At 46.8% G+C, this 17070-nt stretch overlaps 1 protein-coding gene across 3 annotated transcripts in view; it reads left to right on the top strand.

Moving 5' to 3' along the window:
• The window catches only part of ZNF276 (zinc finger protein 276), a 921405-nt gene that overhangs the window by 691031 nt on the left and 213304 nt on the right, over positions 1-17070 (top strand). For all 3 annotated transcript variants that reach the window (XM_069635568.1, XM_069635570.1, XM_069635569.1), the window contains 2 exons: positions 7489-7602; positions 7710-7785. In XM_069635568.1, the coding sequence (XP_069491669.1) occupies positions 7489-7602; positions 7710-7785 (190 nt within the window). The remainder of the gene's footprint in view (positions 1-7488; positions 7603-7709; positions 7786-17070) is intronic.

Here is a 17070-nt window from a genome sequence, read left to right as displayed (position 1 = left end):
TTGAACATTGAAGGGGCTTTGTTGCGCCGTATATCCACAAGTGGGGGTGTCAGGCAGGGTTGCATTTTTGCACCCTGCCTGTTCAGCCTTTACTTGGCGAATATTGGCGAGCATCTAAAGTCTGCCATATTTGTGTCTCCTGCAATTGACCAATGGAGGCCGTATTGCTTGTCTTATGCAGACGACTTTCTCATCTTTGATGTCATACCGGCTGGATTACAAAGGTTGCTGAATTCCTTTGCTGCCTATACTCTCTCATTTTTTGAACATTAACCCCTCAAACAAAGATCCTTCAATGCTCTATGGGTAGGAGTAGAGTTGAGTACAAATGGTATATTGGGAATGAGGCAATTCTGAGTGTGGACTTGCTGGTATATCTGGGTTTTAGCATCCAGGCTACGCCAGGTCGAACCAAGCTGAAAGTTTGGGTAAGAGATCAAATCCTCCCTCTAATGAATCAACTGGTGAGGGTGGAAATCCGATATGGTAGTTACACCTTAAAATCTGCCCTTAAATATTACGAATGGAAATTAGTTCCCAAAATCACATACGAGATGGAAGTATACTCATTGGCCTTATTAGATATCCTGCCCAGCTTGGAAGCCTTGGTTTGGCGTAGGGTGCTGAGGGTGCCAAATGCAGTTCCTATTGATGCAATCCTGTTCGAACCAGGCATAGCCTCCTTGACAGCACATATAGGGTAGAAATATTTGTCACTCTTGAGGAAATTAACATCAGCGAGGGACTCTTTGAAGATCTAAAAAGCATCCTGGAGAGGAAGACCAGCTCTTGGGTTAATGAGATACACGACCACTGTGTCTGGGGAATGTGACTAGTGCCCTGAGAGACTTGTGCGAGAATCCAGAGCTTGTTAAGAAACGCCTATTTGAACTAGACTAGACTCGCACTTTGGAAACATTGCTTGCATACCCTTCTCTTTCTCACCTAAAGCATGATCCCAAGAAACTGGGAATTATGGCCCCATATTTTGCAGTATATCCTGCAAAGTGGGTCCACTGTTCATTTTTAGGTTTTAGATGGAACCTGTGTCCAACTAAAGAAATTCTGTTCAGAAGGGCTAATACGAATGTTGACCAGTTTGGATGTTGCTTCTGTAAAAACAAAATTATGTCTGAAACCCTGAAGCACGCATTCGAGGGGATTGGGTCCTCCGACGTATTCCATATCTATGACATGTAATCACCACAGCTGTGCTGCTTCGGAAACTTTTTTCGGCGTCCTGCGTCGATGACGTCGATGCGCCGTCGTCGAGGACTTCCTTCGACGTCATCCGATGTGATAAGTAGGACGCACGACGCCCGTATCCTCAGTTCCATTTTTTCTGCGAATGTGTTGCTTCGTGAATCTCGGTTAACGCCTCCACTCTTTGGAGTTCTGTTCTTCTCGGTTCTTCGAACTTGTTCGTTTTTGTGAGAAAATCCTTCGGGTGAAGATGTCTTCTACTTCGTCTTCGACCCCAAGTCCGGGCTTCAAGAAGTGCGGGGAGTGTGGGTCCAAGATGTCGGTGACGGACTCGCACGACGCCTGCCTCGGGGAGGCCCACGACACGGATGACTGTATCGACTGCCAGTCGCTCACGTCCAAAGCCTTACGTGAACGTAAGAAGGAGTTGTCGGTAGGTCGGGTGTCCAAGCCCCGGAAGTCGAAGTCTGCGGGGCTTTCGACGGATGATTCGAGAGGAGACTCTCCGCGTCATCGTCGGAAGTCTCGTGGGTCTCCTTCTAGGAGTCGGTCTCGCCACTCCTCGGCCTCTTTGAGGCATTCTCGGAAGCACCGACAGTGGTAGTCTTCCAGGTCCTCTTTGGAGGACTCTGCCTGGCACGTCGCTTACCCCACCAGCCGTGCGACGCCGGAGGAATGGGCTTCCTTCGGGAAGAAAATGCTGGGCGATTCTCGAGTCGCAGGGTACTAAGCTGTCCGCGCCCCCGTGTGGGGTCGGTCGTGAGAGGTCGAGACACAGCGCTCGCAAGAGTGGTCGGCACGAGTCACGGGAGAGGTCCCGTTCAGACAAGGGGACTCGTTCTCGACGTACCCTTTCCAGGTCCCGGTCCTCGACGCATTGGAGACCGTGTGCACCTGTGATGTCTTCAAAGAAGACATCGACGTCTGAGGCGTCGAGGGCGTCAACAGGCTTTCTCGAGGCTCCGGCTCCGAGGAAGTCGTCGACGCTCAGGTCGTCGAAGGACACGTTCGGAGCTCCGGCTTCGAGGACTGTGTCGACGCCGCCGATGCTGGCGGTGCTGCATCTGACGTCGACGCCGATTTACTCGACGCCGATCCTCTCGGCGCTGATGCCTGTTCTCTCGACGCCGGCGCCGATTCACTCGACGCCCTCCGAGGCCGAGGTGTCGGAGTTACCCTGTGGCACGGGGAACCCCCCTAGGAAGGCTCTGGTTAAGAGCAAGCACTCTCGGGTGCTTTCTTTTCGCCACCTGGAATATATTTCGGAGGCGGATGAGGATTCTGATGGCCTGGTTCCTAGTCCGGTTCCAGATGAAATTGTCTCGGGCCATAGTCAGTTTGCCGATTTGAGGCAGTCACTGCATGATGCCAGTGGACTGGACACCTCTCCGGAGGTGGAGTTTTGTAGGCCTGAGCCTGGCCTCGCGAAAATACCGTCCAGCCAGTAGCGACCCCTGCTACTTGACCAAGCACCCCACTCCGGAGAGTTTGGTGGTGCAGGCGGCCACGGCCCCGGCAAAGCAGGCGTCGTACCCTACCATTCCTCCTGAAAGGGACGACAAACGTTTTGATGGCTGGGCGAAGAAAGTGTTTTCTTCTGGTGGTGTGGCGCTTCAGGCGGCCAACTCCATTTGTGCCTTGTCTCGTTTCACACACACTCTGTGGAACTGTGTTGCGTTAGCGGCTGAACATATTCCCGAAGGGGACGAACGGGATGGTTTCCTTGCTATGGTCCAGGATGGTAAGGATGCCATGTGTGAGTCCGTTCAGTCAGGTTTGGACTTGGCTGAATGCGTCAGCAGGTCCATGGCGGCGAGCACCGTGATACGCAGGTTTGCGTGGTTGCGGAAGTCGGGGTTTGCTCCTGATGTGCAGTCCCGGCTCCTCAACATGCCCTTTGACGGTGAACACCTTTTTGGCAGCAAGGCTGACGAGAGCCTTGAGAGGTTGCAGACCTCCAAAGCTGCAGCGAAGTCGTTGGGCGCTACAGTTCGCCAACCTCAGCCTTTTCGTCCTAGGGGACAGCAATGGAGGGGTGGTTCCTTTCGCTATTACTCGTCCTTCAGTAAAGCGAGAGGAGCTGGCAGTCAGAGGCCAACGCAGGGGTACCAGAGGTGGACGACAGGGTACCCGTGGTGCCAAGGCCGCTCGGGCAGTTGCCTCTTTGCCCTCAGGTAATGCTGCAGCCGCTACCACTCAGTCATGAGGCCATGTCCCATGGTTCGCCGGTTGGGGGAAGGCTGGCGCAGCATCTTGTAGAGTGGCGCGCCATTACTTCAGATGTGTGGGTTCTGGAGATCATAACCCACGGCTACTGTCTTCCCTTTCGGCACAAGCCTCGCGACAATCCACCGGGGAACCTCTCTTTGCAGAGCCCGGATCCGCTCTTTGCGCAGGAAATTCAAGCCCTGCTGGAGAAAGGCGCCATAGAGCTGGTGCCTGTAGCGGAGAGGAACAAGGGATGGTATTCCCCTTATTTTTTGATTTCGAAGAAAGACGGGGGATTGAGACACATCATGGACTTGCGCGGTTTGAACAAACTCCTCAGGAAGGACATGTTCAAGATGGTTACTCTCTCTCAAGTCCTTCAGGCCCTTCAGCTTCAGGACTGGTTGGTGTCTCTCGACCTCAAGGATGCTTACTTCCATGTGCCGATCCATCCCAAGCACAAGAAGTACCTGAGGTTCGCGGTTGGCGACTCGCACTTTCAGTTTCGGGTCCTGCCGTTCGGATTGACCTCCGCCCCGAGGGTTTTCACCAAGCTCATGGTGGTGGTGGCGGCGCATCTCAGGCAAGGGGGGATTCACGTCTACCCCTACCTGGACGATTGGTTGATCAGGGGGGAGCTCTCCCGAGCAAGTCCTGGATCATCTGTCCGTCACCTGCCACTCCCCTCACAGGCTGGGCTTCTCCCTCAATTTAAAGAAGTCCCATTTGACGCCAACACAGCGGCTCCAGTACATCGGAGCAGTGCTCGACACTTCCCTGGGGCAGTGTTTTCCTCCCCAGGTGAGGGCTCTTCACATTCAGCAGATGGTGCACAAGTCTCAGCATGCCCAGACGCTCCCAGCGTTCGAGTTCTTGAGGTTGCTCGGCCTCATGGCATCCTGCATTCTTCTGGTGCCAGAGGCTCGCCTGCGGATTAGATCTTTGCAGTGGGCACTCAAGATGCAATGGTCGCAGTCCTCCGGCAGGATGTCGGACCCGGTTCAGGTGCCGCCTTCGGTCGCCCGGGACCTTCTGTGGTGGGCCGTTGAAGGCAACTTGATGAAGGGGGCTCCATTTTGGCTTCCCTGGCCAGAGGTGACGATCGTGACGGATGCATCCCTCAGGGGATGGGGAGCTCATGCCAACGGGCTGACAGTCAGCGGTCGTTGGTCTCCGTCGGAGTCCAGACTCCATATCAATCTGTTGGAGCTGAGGGCCGTCAGGCTAGCCCTGAAGGCTTTCCTGCCGACTGTGCGAGGAAAGAATGTCCTGATCCTGACGGACAACACAGTGGCCATGCACTACCTCAACAAAAAGGGGGGGGGGCAGGGTCACTTCCTCTGTGCAGGGAGGCGATGCAGCTCGAGTTCTGGGCCATCCAGCAGGAAGTTTCGATCTCGGCAGTTCATCTGGCCGGAGATGAAAACGTGACGGCGGACGCTCTGAGCAGGCAGAGCACGATCTCTCACGAGTGGGAGTTGGCTCAGGAGATTCTCCTGGCGATCTTCGCCCTCCCTTTGGGGGACCCCTCAAGTGGATCTCTTCGCCTCCAGTGTCAACCGGAAGTGCGAGAGGTTCTGCTCGCGGGAATTTCCTCCAAAAGGAGCCTTAGGAGACCCGTTTGTGGTGGAGTGGTCATTCCCACTGCTGTACGCGTTTCCTCCAGTCCCCGTCATCCCGCAAGTGCTGCGGAGGTTACGGAAGTTTGGTTTCCGGATGATCCTCATTGCTCCGGCGTGGGCTCGGAGGACGTGGTACCCGGACCTTCTCGACTTGTCCATCTGCCCTCCACGTCGTCTTCCCTACCGAGACGATATGCTCTCACGGGAGGGCGGTCAGGTTCTCCATCCAGAGGTCAGATCCCTCGACCTTCACGCTTGGCTTCTGAAAGGTTGAGGTATAAGGATTGGGACCTCCCTGAAGACGTGATGGAGGTGTTGCTCTCGGCCCGAAGGCCAGCAACAAAGTCTCTGTACCGTTGCCGTAAGTTCTGCGACTGGTGCAGAGTTCAGAATGTGGATCCTTTTGCATGTGTCATCCCCATGGTTCTGTCCTTTTTACTTTCTTTGGCCCACAGGGGCTTGCAAGTGGGTACCAATAAAGGTTACCTGGCGGCGCTGTCCATCTTTAAGCGCTCGTCTGAAGAGTGTTCCTACTTTAAAATCCCTTTAATTTCACAGTTTCTGAAAGGGCTCACTAATGTGTTCCCTCCGTCACCTTTCCTGGTGCCAGGTTGGGATTTAAACCTTGTTCTTAAGTTTCTTATGGGGGCTCCAATTGAGCCTTTACATTCTTGCCCTTTGAGGCTGTTAACTCTGAAAACTGTGTTTTTAGTTGCGGTTACTTTCGCTCGCAGAGTGAGAGAGATACAGGCACTTTCAGTTAAGCCACCCTTCACTGTATTTCACAAGGACAGGGTTGTCCTTAGAGTTCGTCCTTCTTTTCTTCCGAAGGTAGTGACGGAATTTCATTTGGCCCAGAAGGTTGTTCTTCCGGCATTCTATCCTCCTCCGCATCCTGGTAAGGAAGAGGAGAGGCTCCATAGGCTTGATCCTAGGAGAGCTTTAAGCTTTTATGTTTCACGCATGTCCCGGGTCAGAGTGGACGATCAACTCTTTATTGCTTACGCTGGAAAGCGTTTGGGACAAGCTGTGACGAAACAGACTTTGTCTCGCTGGATTATTTTGGCCATCTCGGAGTGTTACCGCTTGGCGGGAAAGGACCCACCGGCTGGCTTGCGGGCCCATTCTACCAGGGGTATGGCTGCATCTACTGCCCTGCAGAGGGGTGTTCCTATTCGCAACATCTGTGATGCTGCCACCTGGTCTTCAGTACATACATTTGTACGTCACTATTCCCTCAATTCCATCCGAGGACAGGATTTGGCCTTTGGCAAGACGGTCCTTTGCTCTGCTATTTGATTGGCAATTCTAAATTTTGATTCTAAATTCTTTCCCTCCTCCTTGCTCTGGTACTGCTTTGGGAGTCTGTCATAGATATGGAATACGTCGGAGGACCCAATCCCCTCGAAGAACAAGTTACTTTCTTACCTGGTAACGTTCTTTCGATGGGATGGTCCGACGACGTATTCCATATCCCTCCCTCCCTGCCTTCCCCGCTGCAGAATTTCTTTTGCGATTGCAGCTTACGTTCCGCAAGGCTTTGTGTCTGACTGGCAGTTGACTAATGTCACACGTTCTGGGGGGAAAAACTACAACTGAGGCTATGTGCGTCCTACTTATCACATCGGGTGACGTCGGACGTCGAAGGAGGTCCTCGACAACGGCGCATTGACGTCATCGACGCAGACGCCGAAAAAAGTTTCCGAAGCAGCACAGCTGTGGTGATTACATGTCATAGATATGGAATACGTCGTCGGACCATCCCATCGAAAGAATGTTACCATGTAAGAAAGTAACTTGTTCTTTGTTGCTTGTCCAGCATTGGGCCCTCAAAGAATGAAATATTTACAAAGGTTTGTGTCCTTCTTGACTGTAGGGGACAGTGAGGGGATGTGGTCATCCTGTTTATCAGGTCACACAACGTCCACTGTAATTGCTTTGGTTACCCATCTAAAAGCCATTAGGTTGAAGGAAAATGGAGAGGAGAAATAACTAGTTGAAGTTCCTGTGGGTTTAGCCACCTTGTTGTTGTTTGGGTTATCCTTTATTTGATTTAATTGGAGTGGGCCCAAGTTATTTAAAGTCTTTTTTATTGTATTTGTTGTGCCTATGATAATCCTTTTAATACTGTGTTTTGAAATGTATCTGACGTATCATGTATTTTAATGTATTGTATTATATATTCTGCTTTATATTTTATTCTTTTTTTTTAACTTGATTTCTTTGTTAAAGGTTAACTTTGTTTAGCCATAAAAACAATTTAAAATAAACGGTGTCCTCTTCTATGCTCACATTAACCTATCTGTTGATTTTTATAATAACCAATTGGTCTCCAGTACTGTGAATGTTTATGATAAGTGCCCTTAGTTGCCATGGAGCAGTTTAAACTCCAGTCATTTAAGAGTCAGTTTGAGGGACTATTACTTATTTAAGCCTTTCATTTTTGTATTCACAGCAAAGGGTCCAACAAGAGAACTGAAAACAATGGGACTAAAAAGTTAGAGGAGCCAAAAGAGAGAAAAAGGCCAGGGCCTAAACCAGGCTGGAAAAATAAACTAAAATCTGCAAGGTGAATACAAATGGTGCAACATGTGACTTGGACATTGCAGAAACCTTATTGGACAGTGCAACAGTAGAGTTTGCTTTGAGACCATTTTTGCTTCTCTTTATCTACAGGGAAGATTTGCCTCCCATTTACAAGTGCCCTTATCAGGGATGTACTGCAGTATATAGAGGAGCAGATGGAATGAAGGTAAGACATAAACAATGTTTGCCTTAATTGCACTCTTTTTGCCACTGCCATTGAAAAGGCAAAAATGTAGGAGGTTTGCGATTTTTGTTGTACATTTATGTCTGCCACATTTCCTAGCTCACAGTTTGTAGAAAAAACAAAATGTTACTAAGGTATGGTATGTCTGTGCCATTCAATGAAGATTTTCTAGACTTGTTAGTATAAGAAACCTACAGTCAAGAATAATAAAATGCCAGGCAAAAACACCATTAATCAACTATCATCACACAAAAACTATCTAAAGGTCCTTCTGCTCTCATAAGGAGGATTTCATCTCATAACCTGCAAGAGAGTAACCGCCTTGAACAACAAACGTGGGTAAAATAAAAAATCTTAACATTCTGCTAAAAACCTAATGATGCATAATCTTGCAACATCATCACTACGATCATTTAGCATATCATGTACGTAAAACCTGTTACAATGGGTTGTCTAGCTCCTGCTTGCATTTTTACAGTAGTTCAGTGGGATAATGCGTGTCTCCATGTTATTGACTTTCATATATTAACCAGTATGGAGAATATTCATTCCATGTCAAGATCAGAAACAAGCATAATGCTTTTCCAAAGCTTACCACCCAAATAGCCAGGTGGTCAATAGGTTTACGATAGAAGATCTTGAACACAGAATCACCATACCAATCCACAGCTTTCCAAGTGAGCTCCTTCTTGAAACGTCTTGGGGGCCCCTTGATGAGTGAGTGCCAAAACCAGAAGCATCAATCCCAGCCTGCCACATGATCCAGCAGGCCAGCGTCTGAGAGAATACTGCTTTACACAGCTTCCTTCTTGCGCACTTCCTTCTTGCGCACTTCCTTTGTAGCCTACTTATTTAATTTCAGTCTGCAAACGAGGCACAGCTTGGGGTCATCGCGAAAGGCTGGGTACTAAATTGCTCTGGAATGACAGTAGTTTTCAGATTACCAGAAATACTATCTAGAATATATATCCGTCTACCTGACCTAGGGCTCAGATATTTCAAACACTATGACAGGAGACCAAACAGAGGAACATGGTTAGCTTGCATTCTCGATAGATCTTCATTGCTTGACCAAGACTGGAAGAGCATCAACACTACATTCATGTGTCACAGAACGCAATAGCAAGTTGTGGTAGGTGTAATTAAACGCACCATTTTCAGCATCCAACACACTAGATGATGCTTACCACAGAATGCGGTCTACCTCAATGTGCACTGCTTCATTTGCAGACTCGTAGGGATTTACTGTTTGATGAGCTTTGGCCTCATCTGAGGGGGCAGAAAATACATTTATAATATCTGTGAAAGGAACTGAAACTGGGTCTGAGTCCCGCTTCACCAGCTCCTACACAACAACCAGGTCAATCTGCAAATCTCAGAAGTACAATAGACCTCCCCCTGGTCACAAATGGAACAAGAATCACTCAATCTCAGAGGTGGTACAATAGTTTTTATTGAAAATATAATAATCCCAAGGGAAACACCCCTCTCCTGCCTCCAAGAACTCTATACTTAGCACCAGGTTAGTATATAGCTATTATTTCTCTCGAAGTACGCTCATCGCAGTATGGACTCGGATAGCAACCTAAATGCCCTTGGCCTTCTCTCTATATTCTCACACAGGGACTTCCTAACTTTCCCATCTCTAAACAGTTGTTAGTGATCTAGAGGGAAGGGGGTATTGTCCCTTACAGACACTATTTTATGTGTTATATATATTGATTTCACTCTCCTTTCCCTCTTCTGTCCTCCTGCTATTCTCCTTATTTCACTCTGTCCTCTCTCTCTTCCACCCACCTCCTGTCCCTCCTTCTCACTCGCCTCTACCTTTTGATATTACTACCTTGACTCTGATTTTAATACTCCTTTCTCCCACTCCCTTCTCCCAGCTACCACCCGCTCTTTCACACTATCGCTTCTTCCTCCACACTACCACCTCCCTAACACTTCCTCCTACAAACGAATACTCCCTCCTCCACACTACTACTACTCAAACACCCTCCTTCCACTCTGTACCATTCACTTCATTGTCCCTCCTTGCACTAACCTTCCTAGACTCACTTGCCACGCTAACATGCACACTCTCACTGCAGTACCACTTTCACTCACAAGCCAATTATTATAATTATTATTTAATGTTTGCGTTGTGCAACACGCTCAAAGGCTTCAGTGCGCAGAAAGAAAGACATGTTGGAGAATAGAAAATGGTCAGAGCAAGCCAGGGAATACGTAGACAGGAAGAGGAACCTAATCATTAGTATTAAAAAGATATGTTTTTAATGCTCTCTTAAAGCTCGGGAGCTTTGGATGGTTCCTAAGTTGGAGGGAAGAGAATTCCATACATTTGGGGCATATACTTGAAAACAGGTGCCTCCAAAGTTTAAGTTATGTCCTGGTACAAAAGGTTAATTGGCCCTACTAGAGCGAAGAATGTGCCTCCTTGCCTTATACAGTTGGTTCATAAGATATCTGGGAGCCTTGTCATTCATACATTTGTATGTGAGAGTGAGCATTTTATATGAGATACTTTGGCTAACTGGAAGCCAATGCAGCACTCTCCTTGAGTCTGAAACATGATCTTGTGGGCCTACATTACGCATGCCTCTTATTGCCCCATTCCGGGCAGTTTGCAGACTTTTCAGATTATGTTTAGATGTACCTCCAAGCAGACTATCACAGTAGTCGATCCGAGAGTTAACAAATGCTGTGGCCAAGGAGGAAAAATGATCAGAAGATCAATACGGTCTCATCTTTTTTTTTTTTCAGCAATACCTAAACTTCTTTAGAAATCGCCTCCATATTCTTCTGCTACTTTCTCCCTCCTGCTGGTTTCTTGGTCGATCACCTCCTCGTCCTCTGACAGGCTTTGCAAATTCTTAAAAATCTAACTAGACCTGCAGTTCATTAGTTTATATACTCACCCTAAGAGAAATGCACACGCCCCATGGTGACTGAAATATTTAACCTTGCTTTCTGTAAATTGGTGCATATTACCATAAGTGCACTTCATTTTTGGTGCAATGCTGCCACCCAAAGGCCTGCCATACATAGTTAAACGTGTATTTGACATTTATTGGAAGCAAAGTTTGTTCGCAGTAAATGTCAAATAAGTTTCAAACATCGCCCTACTCGCAAGCAAGGTCGAGTACCATGCAAATGGTACTCGACCTTCATAAAACCTCATCACCAATCCAAGTGTGCTAGCATAATTTGCAAGCCCTGTCTGATCTCACCCTGATAACCCACACTTCATGCTTTCTATGGTCTCCTTATTTCTGCCTCTGTCTCTCGACATTGGTTCCATGTCCCTGGTCAATCTAACCCTGTCTTTCCCACCTGGGACTTATTATAACCACCAAGCATATGCCAAGTAGCAACAATGGCGGTCTGTGCATAACATTGTTTTCAGCTGACCATTTCTAGATCCTCAAGATAAGTGCCATGTTTCCACCCAAAAGTAGTTCTTACTGGTCTAGTGCATCTGTTAACCACTGCAGTGGCTTGGCACTATAACTTGGCTTCACTGCATGGTTCCTTTGACGTCGCTCTCCGCCGGTTGTCTTCGCTCGCAGTGTGCAAGCAGAAGACTGGTGCTTGAGTTCCTTGTGGTTGGGTGTTCAATCTCAAGCAGCTGCTGTAGAGAATGGCTTTCTCTTGCATCCTTATTATGGCATTCAGGAGAAGGTGCGTATCTAAAATAAATGTAAGAACACTGGCAAGCAAGTTGTATAGGAGGGCTGGCAAGGGTTAGAGGTGGACTGCTTAGTAACAGTCTGACACAAAGGGCGGGGGGCAGAAATTGGGGCCCTCTCAATTGCCACCGTCGTCCTCAGGCCACCGGCATTGGTTTTCCCCCTGGGAGGCCTGCCACTCATGGCTGAGAGGGGCTCCCACCTCCCATGACAAGGACAGGTAACTGAAATGTTCTTTAGCTTTCCCTGAAGTATCTGCCATTCCCCAGCACACCCTGAAGCCCTCTAGGCTGTCAAAGCTTTAAATCCTTCAAGCACTAGCAGGTGAGCGAGGCCTGCCTAATCCGGATCTATGTGATTACTGAGATGATTTTGCTGCGCCGGGCGAAAATGCATACTTTTGACCCCCTTTTCACTGCATATATATGCGGGGGAAACCCCCGCCAACCCCCTCTGCTCCTCCCAACATTAATAATTTACTGATCCCAGTTCCCCCAATATATATGCAGTGAAAAGGGGGGGTGAGTCGACATTTTCGTCCCGGCACATTAAAATCGTGGTGCTTTTTCTAGTGTCCAAGCAATTGTTCCAAAAGGGGTAACATTGCCCCAGGTACCCAGTTCTTTAGCAATGTTTTTGACACTGCAACAGAATGGTCCCACTTCCAGCTAGATGAGCAGCGAAGTTGAGTTTTCAGACATAGCGCAAAAAAATGTATCCATTGTGATTCTTCACTTTTTGAGTAAGCTTTCAAAAGCCTGTCAGCCCAGCTTTCAATTGCTGAAGTCTGAGATAACTGGAGTTGAAGTCCACAGGAATATTGTACAAACTTGATATTTACTTCTCCATTTACGCTTCCAGAAATCTTTGGTAATCCCGGCAAGCTGCCTGGATTGCGTTCCCCCTGAGATGATTGATGTAGCAGACAACTGTAACGTGGTCTATCTTCATTGTGATGCAGAAATTCCCTCTGTCCTTGGTCAGAGAATTCATGGCTAAGAACCTCGTAAGAGCTCCAAACAATTGATATGGAGCTCTGCTTCTGCAGGGGACCACTTGCCACCTGTAGACACAAAACTGCATCAGGCTCCCCAGCCCTACCTTCTGACATTAGATCATACTGCCATGTTTGGAGCTGAATCAAAGTTTGGCGTTCCATTCCAAGCATCGGTCTGCTTTTGAAACCGGTGTCCCTGTACTCTCGCTTTTTTTGAAAGTGTCACATTTGGCATATAAGAAAACATTGCTGCTTAGGTAGAGGTTAGTGAGCCTCAGAAGTGCATCATACTGCATCACACCTCGACACATTCCATAAATCAATCTAGATAAAAGGCCATTCACCCTCAAGAGGTTTCTGAGTGAAGACTTCATTCTCGCCAAAAGAAGTTGAATTTCTATTCATCAGCCTCATATTAACTTTATTTTGGTTAATCACCATAAAAGTACAGATCAATAAAACAACAATCAATACACTAACAGGGGTTAAATCAATTGCACATAATCATACACCTTAATGGATAACCATATTTTTTTAATTGAGCAATTTAAAACCATGCAGATGCCTAAAAATAACTTTCACTCACGTTACTCGTAAGTCTCCTCCGCCACGATGCCCTATTAATTTAGGTGAATACATCGAAAACAACATCAATAGTTTGCCAGTTTACATAATTATTCAGCAGCAATCCTAGATTGTATACCTTTGTTCACCAAACAAGTTTTGAAATTTGTATTTTTAATATCCGTGTGCGGTCCATGTCATTTGAAAAATGATATTACTTCGATGTCATTTACATTGTTGCTATTACTTCGAAATCTATACTTTTTCTCCCCATTCCTTCTTCCATGGAAGTATAAGAACATTTGAATAGTTTAAGAGGTCTCTAAGAGCAGTTTTCATTAACATAGATACGTACCAAGAAGAGTGATGCTTTGAAGCCTATTTTCTCATTGATTAAAATAAGGGTAATTTCCCTTTGTAAGGGGGGGTATTGGGTGGGTTCTTGGGGAGCCAAAGAAGCCTTTTGATTTGTGTGTAAGGTCCCTTTACTTTACCAGACCTCCTGGTGTTTGTTTTGTCTTTGATTTTCAAGGCCATGCCTACTGCAAATGTTAGTAAACTGCCCAGTGAGTTTTGCTAGCCCCAATAGTGTTCTAGAAATAAGGACCACATTTTCACAAACAGTCTTTTGGAATACGGTCTTACCTTTGACAAATTCTTGTTGGCTTAATCGGAGAAGGACCTGTCGAAGATGTTTTTGATGGGACTCATTTATACGAGTTAACACCAGAAAGTCGTCTAAATAAACTATAACAGTATAAAACAACAAATCCAAGAAAATATTCTATCCATGAATCACTTGAATACAGCAGCAGTCTTCACCAGGCCAAAGGGCACAACTTGATACTCAAAATGCCCATAGGGCCTTAAAGGCTGTCATCCATTCATCACCCTCTTGTAAGCCCGCTGGCGAAAACGGTGCTGCTGTCTGTGCTGTTCTCCTGGCTTTGGCATGTGTTGAAGGAGTTGGCCAGCCACCCCCCCCTCCCCACACCCTATGGAGGAAGGAAGGAAGCACCCGCTTCATAAGCCCCATGGGCTTGCCCTTGTGGCGTAAGCCCACTGGCAAAAAGGGTGCTGGTGTCTGCGCCTAGCAGTGTCCGTGGAGGCTGAGGTGGTCGCGCCCTGTTCCAGCTATGAACTTGCCTGTGTGCCGGTAAGCATTCCATGAAGTCTAATTTGAATACCCTGATCAAACATCGGAGCTGTATCGCTTGCTAAGGCGCAGAAAAGTGCAACGAGTACTTTAACAAAACTCTTGGCCTTAATTCTCTCTCCACTATATCGATGACCAGCGAGAAAACCGGGGGAAACTATCTCACTTAAAAAGACGTAACAACGTTTTGATGCCAGTGGATTTTAAGTCCATGACTGTTCTGGAAGGTCTGGAGGGATTAAGGTCTTCTATGCTGACCAGATTTGTCTTTTTTTTGCTTTAGTGACTTTTTAACTGACTTAACTGATTTCATGGATTTTATCGTTTTGGTTTTAGGTTTGCTCCGGTTCTTGCACTACACTTCACATTCTTTGTGTCATATTTAGCAAGTCCTATTCCTGCTAGGATTCCCTCTTCCTCTGCGTTTTTTGCACAAATGTGTACTCAATTACACACAGTCAATCCAATAGCACAGAACATTGCTCAAACCTGCACAGTCCTGCCTCAACAAGGCTAATATCTGTGAAACTTTGCATCAAGTTTGCTGACGTTACGGAAGCTGTTTGTTTTTATCAGTTCTGCATGTAAGTCTACATATTTGCACATAATTTAATAATGCTCAGAACGTTGTTCAATTTTGCATAGACCCGCTATACTGTGGAAAGATAGTGCAGAACCCATTACAAATTATATAGGCTGGTTTTAGTCATTTGGACCCTATCCAGTTTCATACAGAACTGCGTTCCTTATTAGTATTGTTACTGCTGTTGTTTACTGGGTTATTGAACAATGCCTTGAAACCCTGTATTAAATATGGGGAAAAGGAAGGCAGCCAATCCATTTTCCCCAGCAGAGGGCCAAAGAAAATGATTTAAAATATTTCAACCGATAGACGAAGTGAATGTTCTCATCACAGAGATGAAAGATTTTTTAGGGGATATAGCAGTCATTGATTCAAATATTGAAAAATAAAATGGCAAAAAGACAGAAGGAAGGGTGCTAGATCCAATTCAGCTGGCCCTCCAGAGAAGCTTTTTCAGCCAACTAATTCTAGTATTAGCCCCAATATTATGCAACTATCAACAATCCAGGTTGACCCCCAGGATATAGGCTCTGGTGCTTTACCTGCCCTTAGGGTGCCTCCATGCAGGCCAACCTCAAGGAGGAATGAAAGAAACCTGGACACGCTGGAATCATTTAAAGTCCTGAACCCTCTTTCTCAAATAGAAGGCAGGACATACACCATTCCCGCCCAGTGCACGAGGAGAGGGCCCATCGGATGTCATCTTACCCTGTCATCTCTGCCTGCCCTGGTATTACCTGTAATCTCTATAACTAGTACAGTGCTAAATGGTGTGCCTAATGGGGTTATCGTTGACCTCTCAAAAGATCAGCTGGTGGGGTAATGGGGATGTACAAGGGTGTTTGACAGACTGTGGTAGTGTTCCTATCTAACCCCCTCCATACAGTGCGGCAAATGCAGAGTGGGAGGCTGGTCTAGTATCTTTTGATCAGGGGAGGTGGGGGAAACCACTAGTTGTTTCTGACACCCAGCTGGCGATTGATATTCCTTTGTCAAATAGTTTTGATGGTCTGAGTAGGGACGCTGATTTTCAGGATGATTGCACCACCTGGATCAAAGTGGGGGAAAAGCATGGAGGGGGAAAAAGGTGCACAAGATAAAAATAAGGCTTACTAGCCAAATAGTAAGAGAGGGGAACACCCCTGAGGAGGCAGAACCAGGGGTGGGGGCGGTGTAGTTACTAATGGTAAGCTTGCTGTAAGGTCTTGCAATTGCTATCACGATATATTGGCCACCCTGTCGAATATGATGCAAGAGGTAAATAGTTTGAAAAGTGTGGTCGAAAGATAGTCTCTAACCATTGAGACAGGAGGAGCATCTGTGACCAAAAGTAGTAAACTGCATCTGTGACCAAAAGTAGTGAACTGCACCTGCCAGTCCCCGCGAGAAGAGAGTCGGGAAAGAAGTGTCTGTATAATCCTGTCTAAATGGGGATACCCCCAGAGATCATCTAACCAAGGTGACTGGTAGTTCAGGGATCCCCTTGGGGGACCCTGCCTTGAAAATAGTAAGAGTGTGGATATTACTCATGAAGGTCGTAGTGTTGGACCCTTGTTTCCTGTGTCAGCAATTCTTAGAGATTTTATATATAGGAAAAAAAACATGGAGTTTGCCCTGAATAGTTCCACTGGCCCATATAAACATCACTGTCGGGGGCAGGTAAGGGCGGGGCACTCGGCTGTATTCAGAGGGCTACCACCATGAAGGAAGGGCTGGGACGGGATGTCTACTTATATGATGTCCCTAAAATAAGAGAAGGTAACTTTGAAGGTCAATCCATACTGGTCAATAAATGTATACATTGGTTGCAATTTGTGAAGGGCTGTAAATCTTTTATTCAAGAAGATATACTCACTGTGAATGGGGTATGATGCAGAGTGGGTATAGGGACTTTATTCAGATTAGATTGAAAGACCCAGCCCTTGTTGTGGGCTTTTTATCTATTGAGTCAATGTATGTTATGAACTTATCTGCCCGTTAATAGTCTTGTCTATCCGCCCTGGAGCTCCATTACATAAATGTAGAGCAGCAGACACGAATAATAGGCCATGTGTAATATCTTCCCCAGAAGCAGTAATAGTGGATGGGATGGATGGGGTCAAATGACTCGCTAGCGATGATCGAGAATTGCCAGCTCTATTGGCCCATCCTGTACAACAAACTGAGGGAGACCACCGGAAGCTAATTATAAAGGTACTCTCCTCTAACGTGGTTGGGGTTAACAGATTATCGCCAGACTCTGAGTGGGTCATTTTCTTACGTTGTTTTGACTTAG

Source organism: Ambystoma mexicanum, chromosome 1q, assembly GCF_040938575.1.
Source record: "Ambystoma mexicanum isolate Mex_15411 chromosome 1q, UKY_AmexF1_1, whole genome shotgun sequence".
NCBI lineage: Eukaryota > Metazoa > Chordata > Amphibia > Caudata > Ambystomatidae > Ambystoma > Ambystoma mexicanum.
This window is presented reverse-complemented; position numbering and strand designations above follow the sequence as displayed.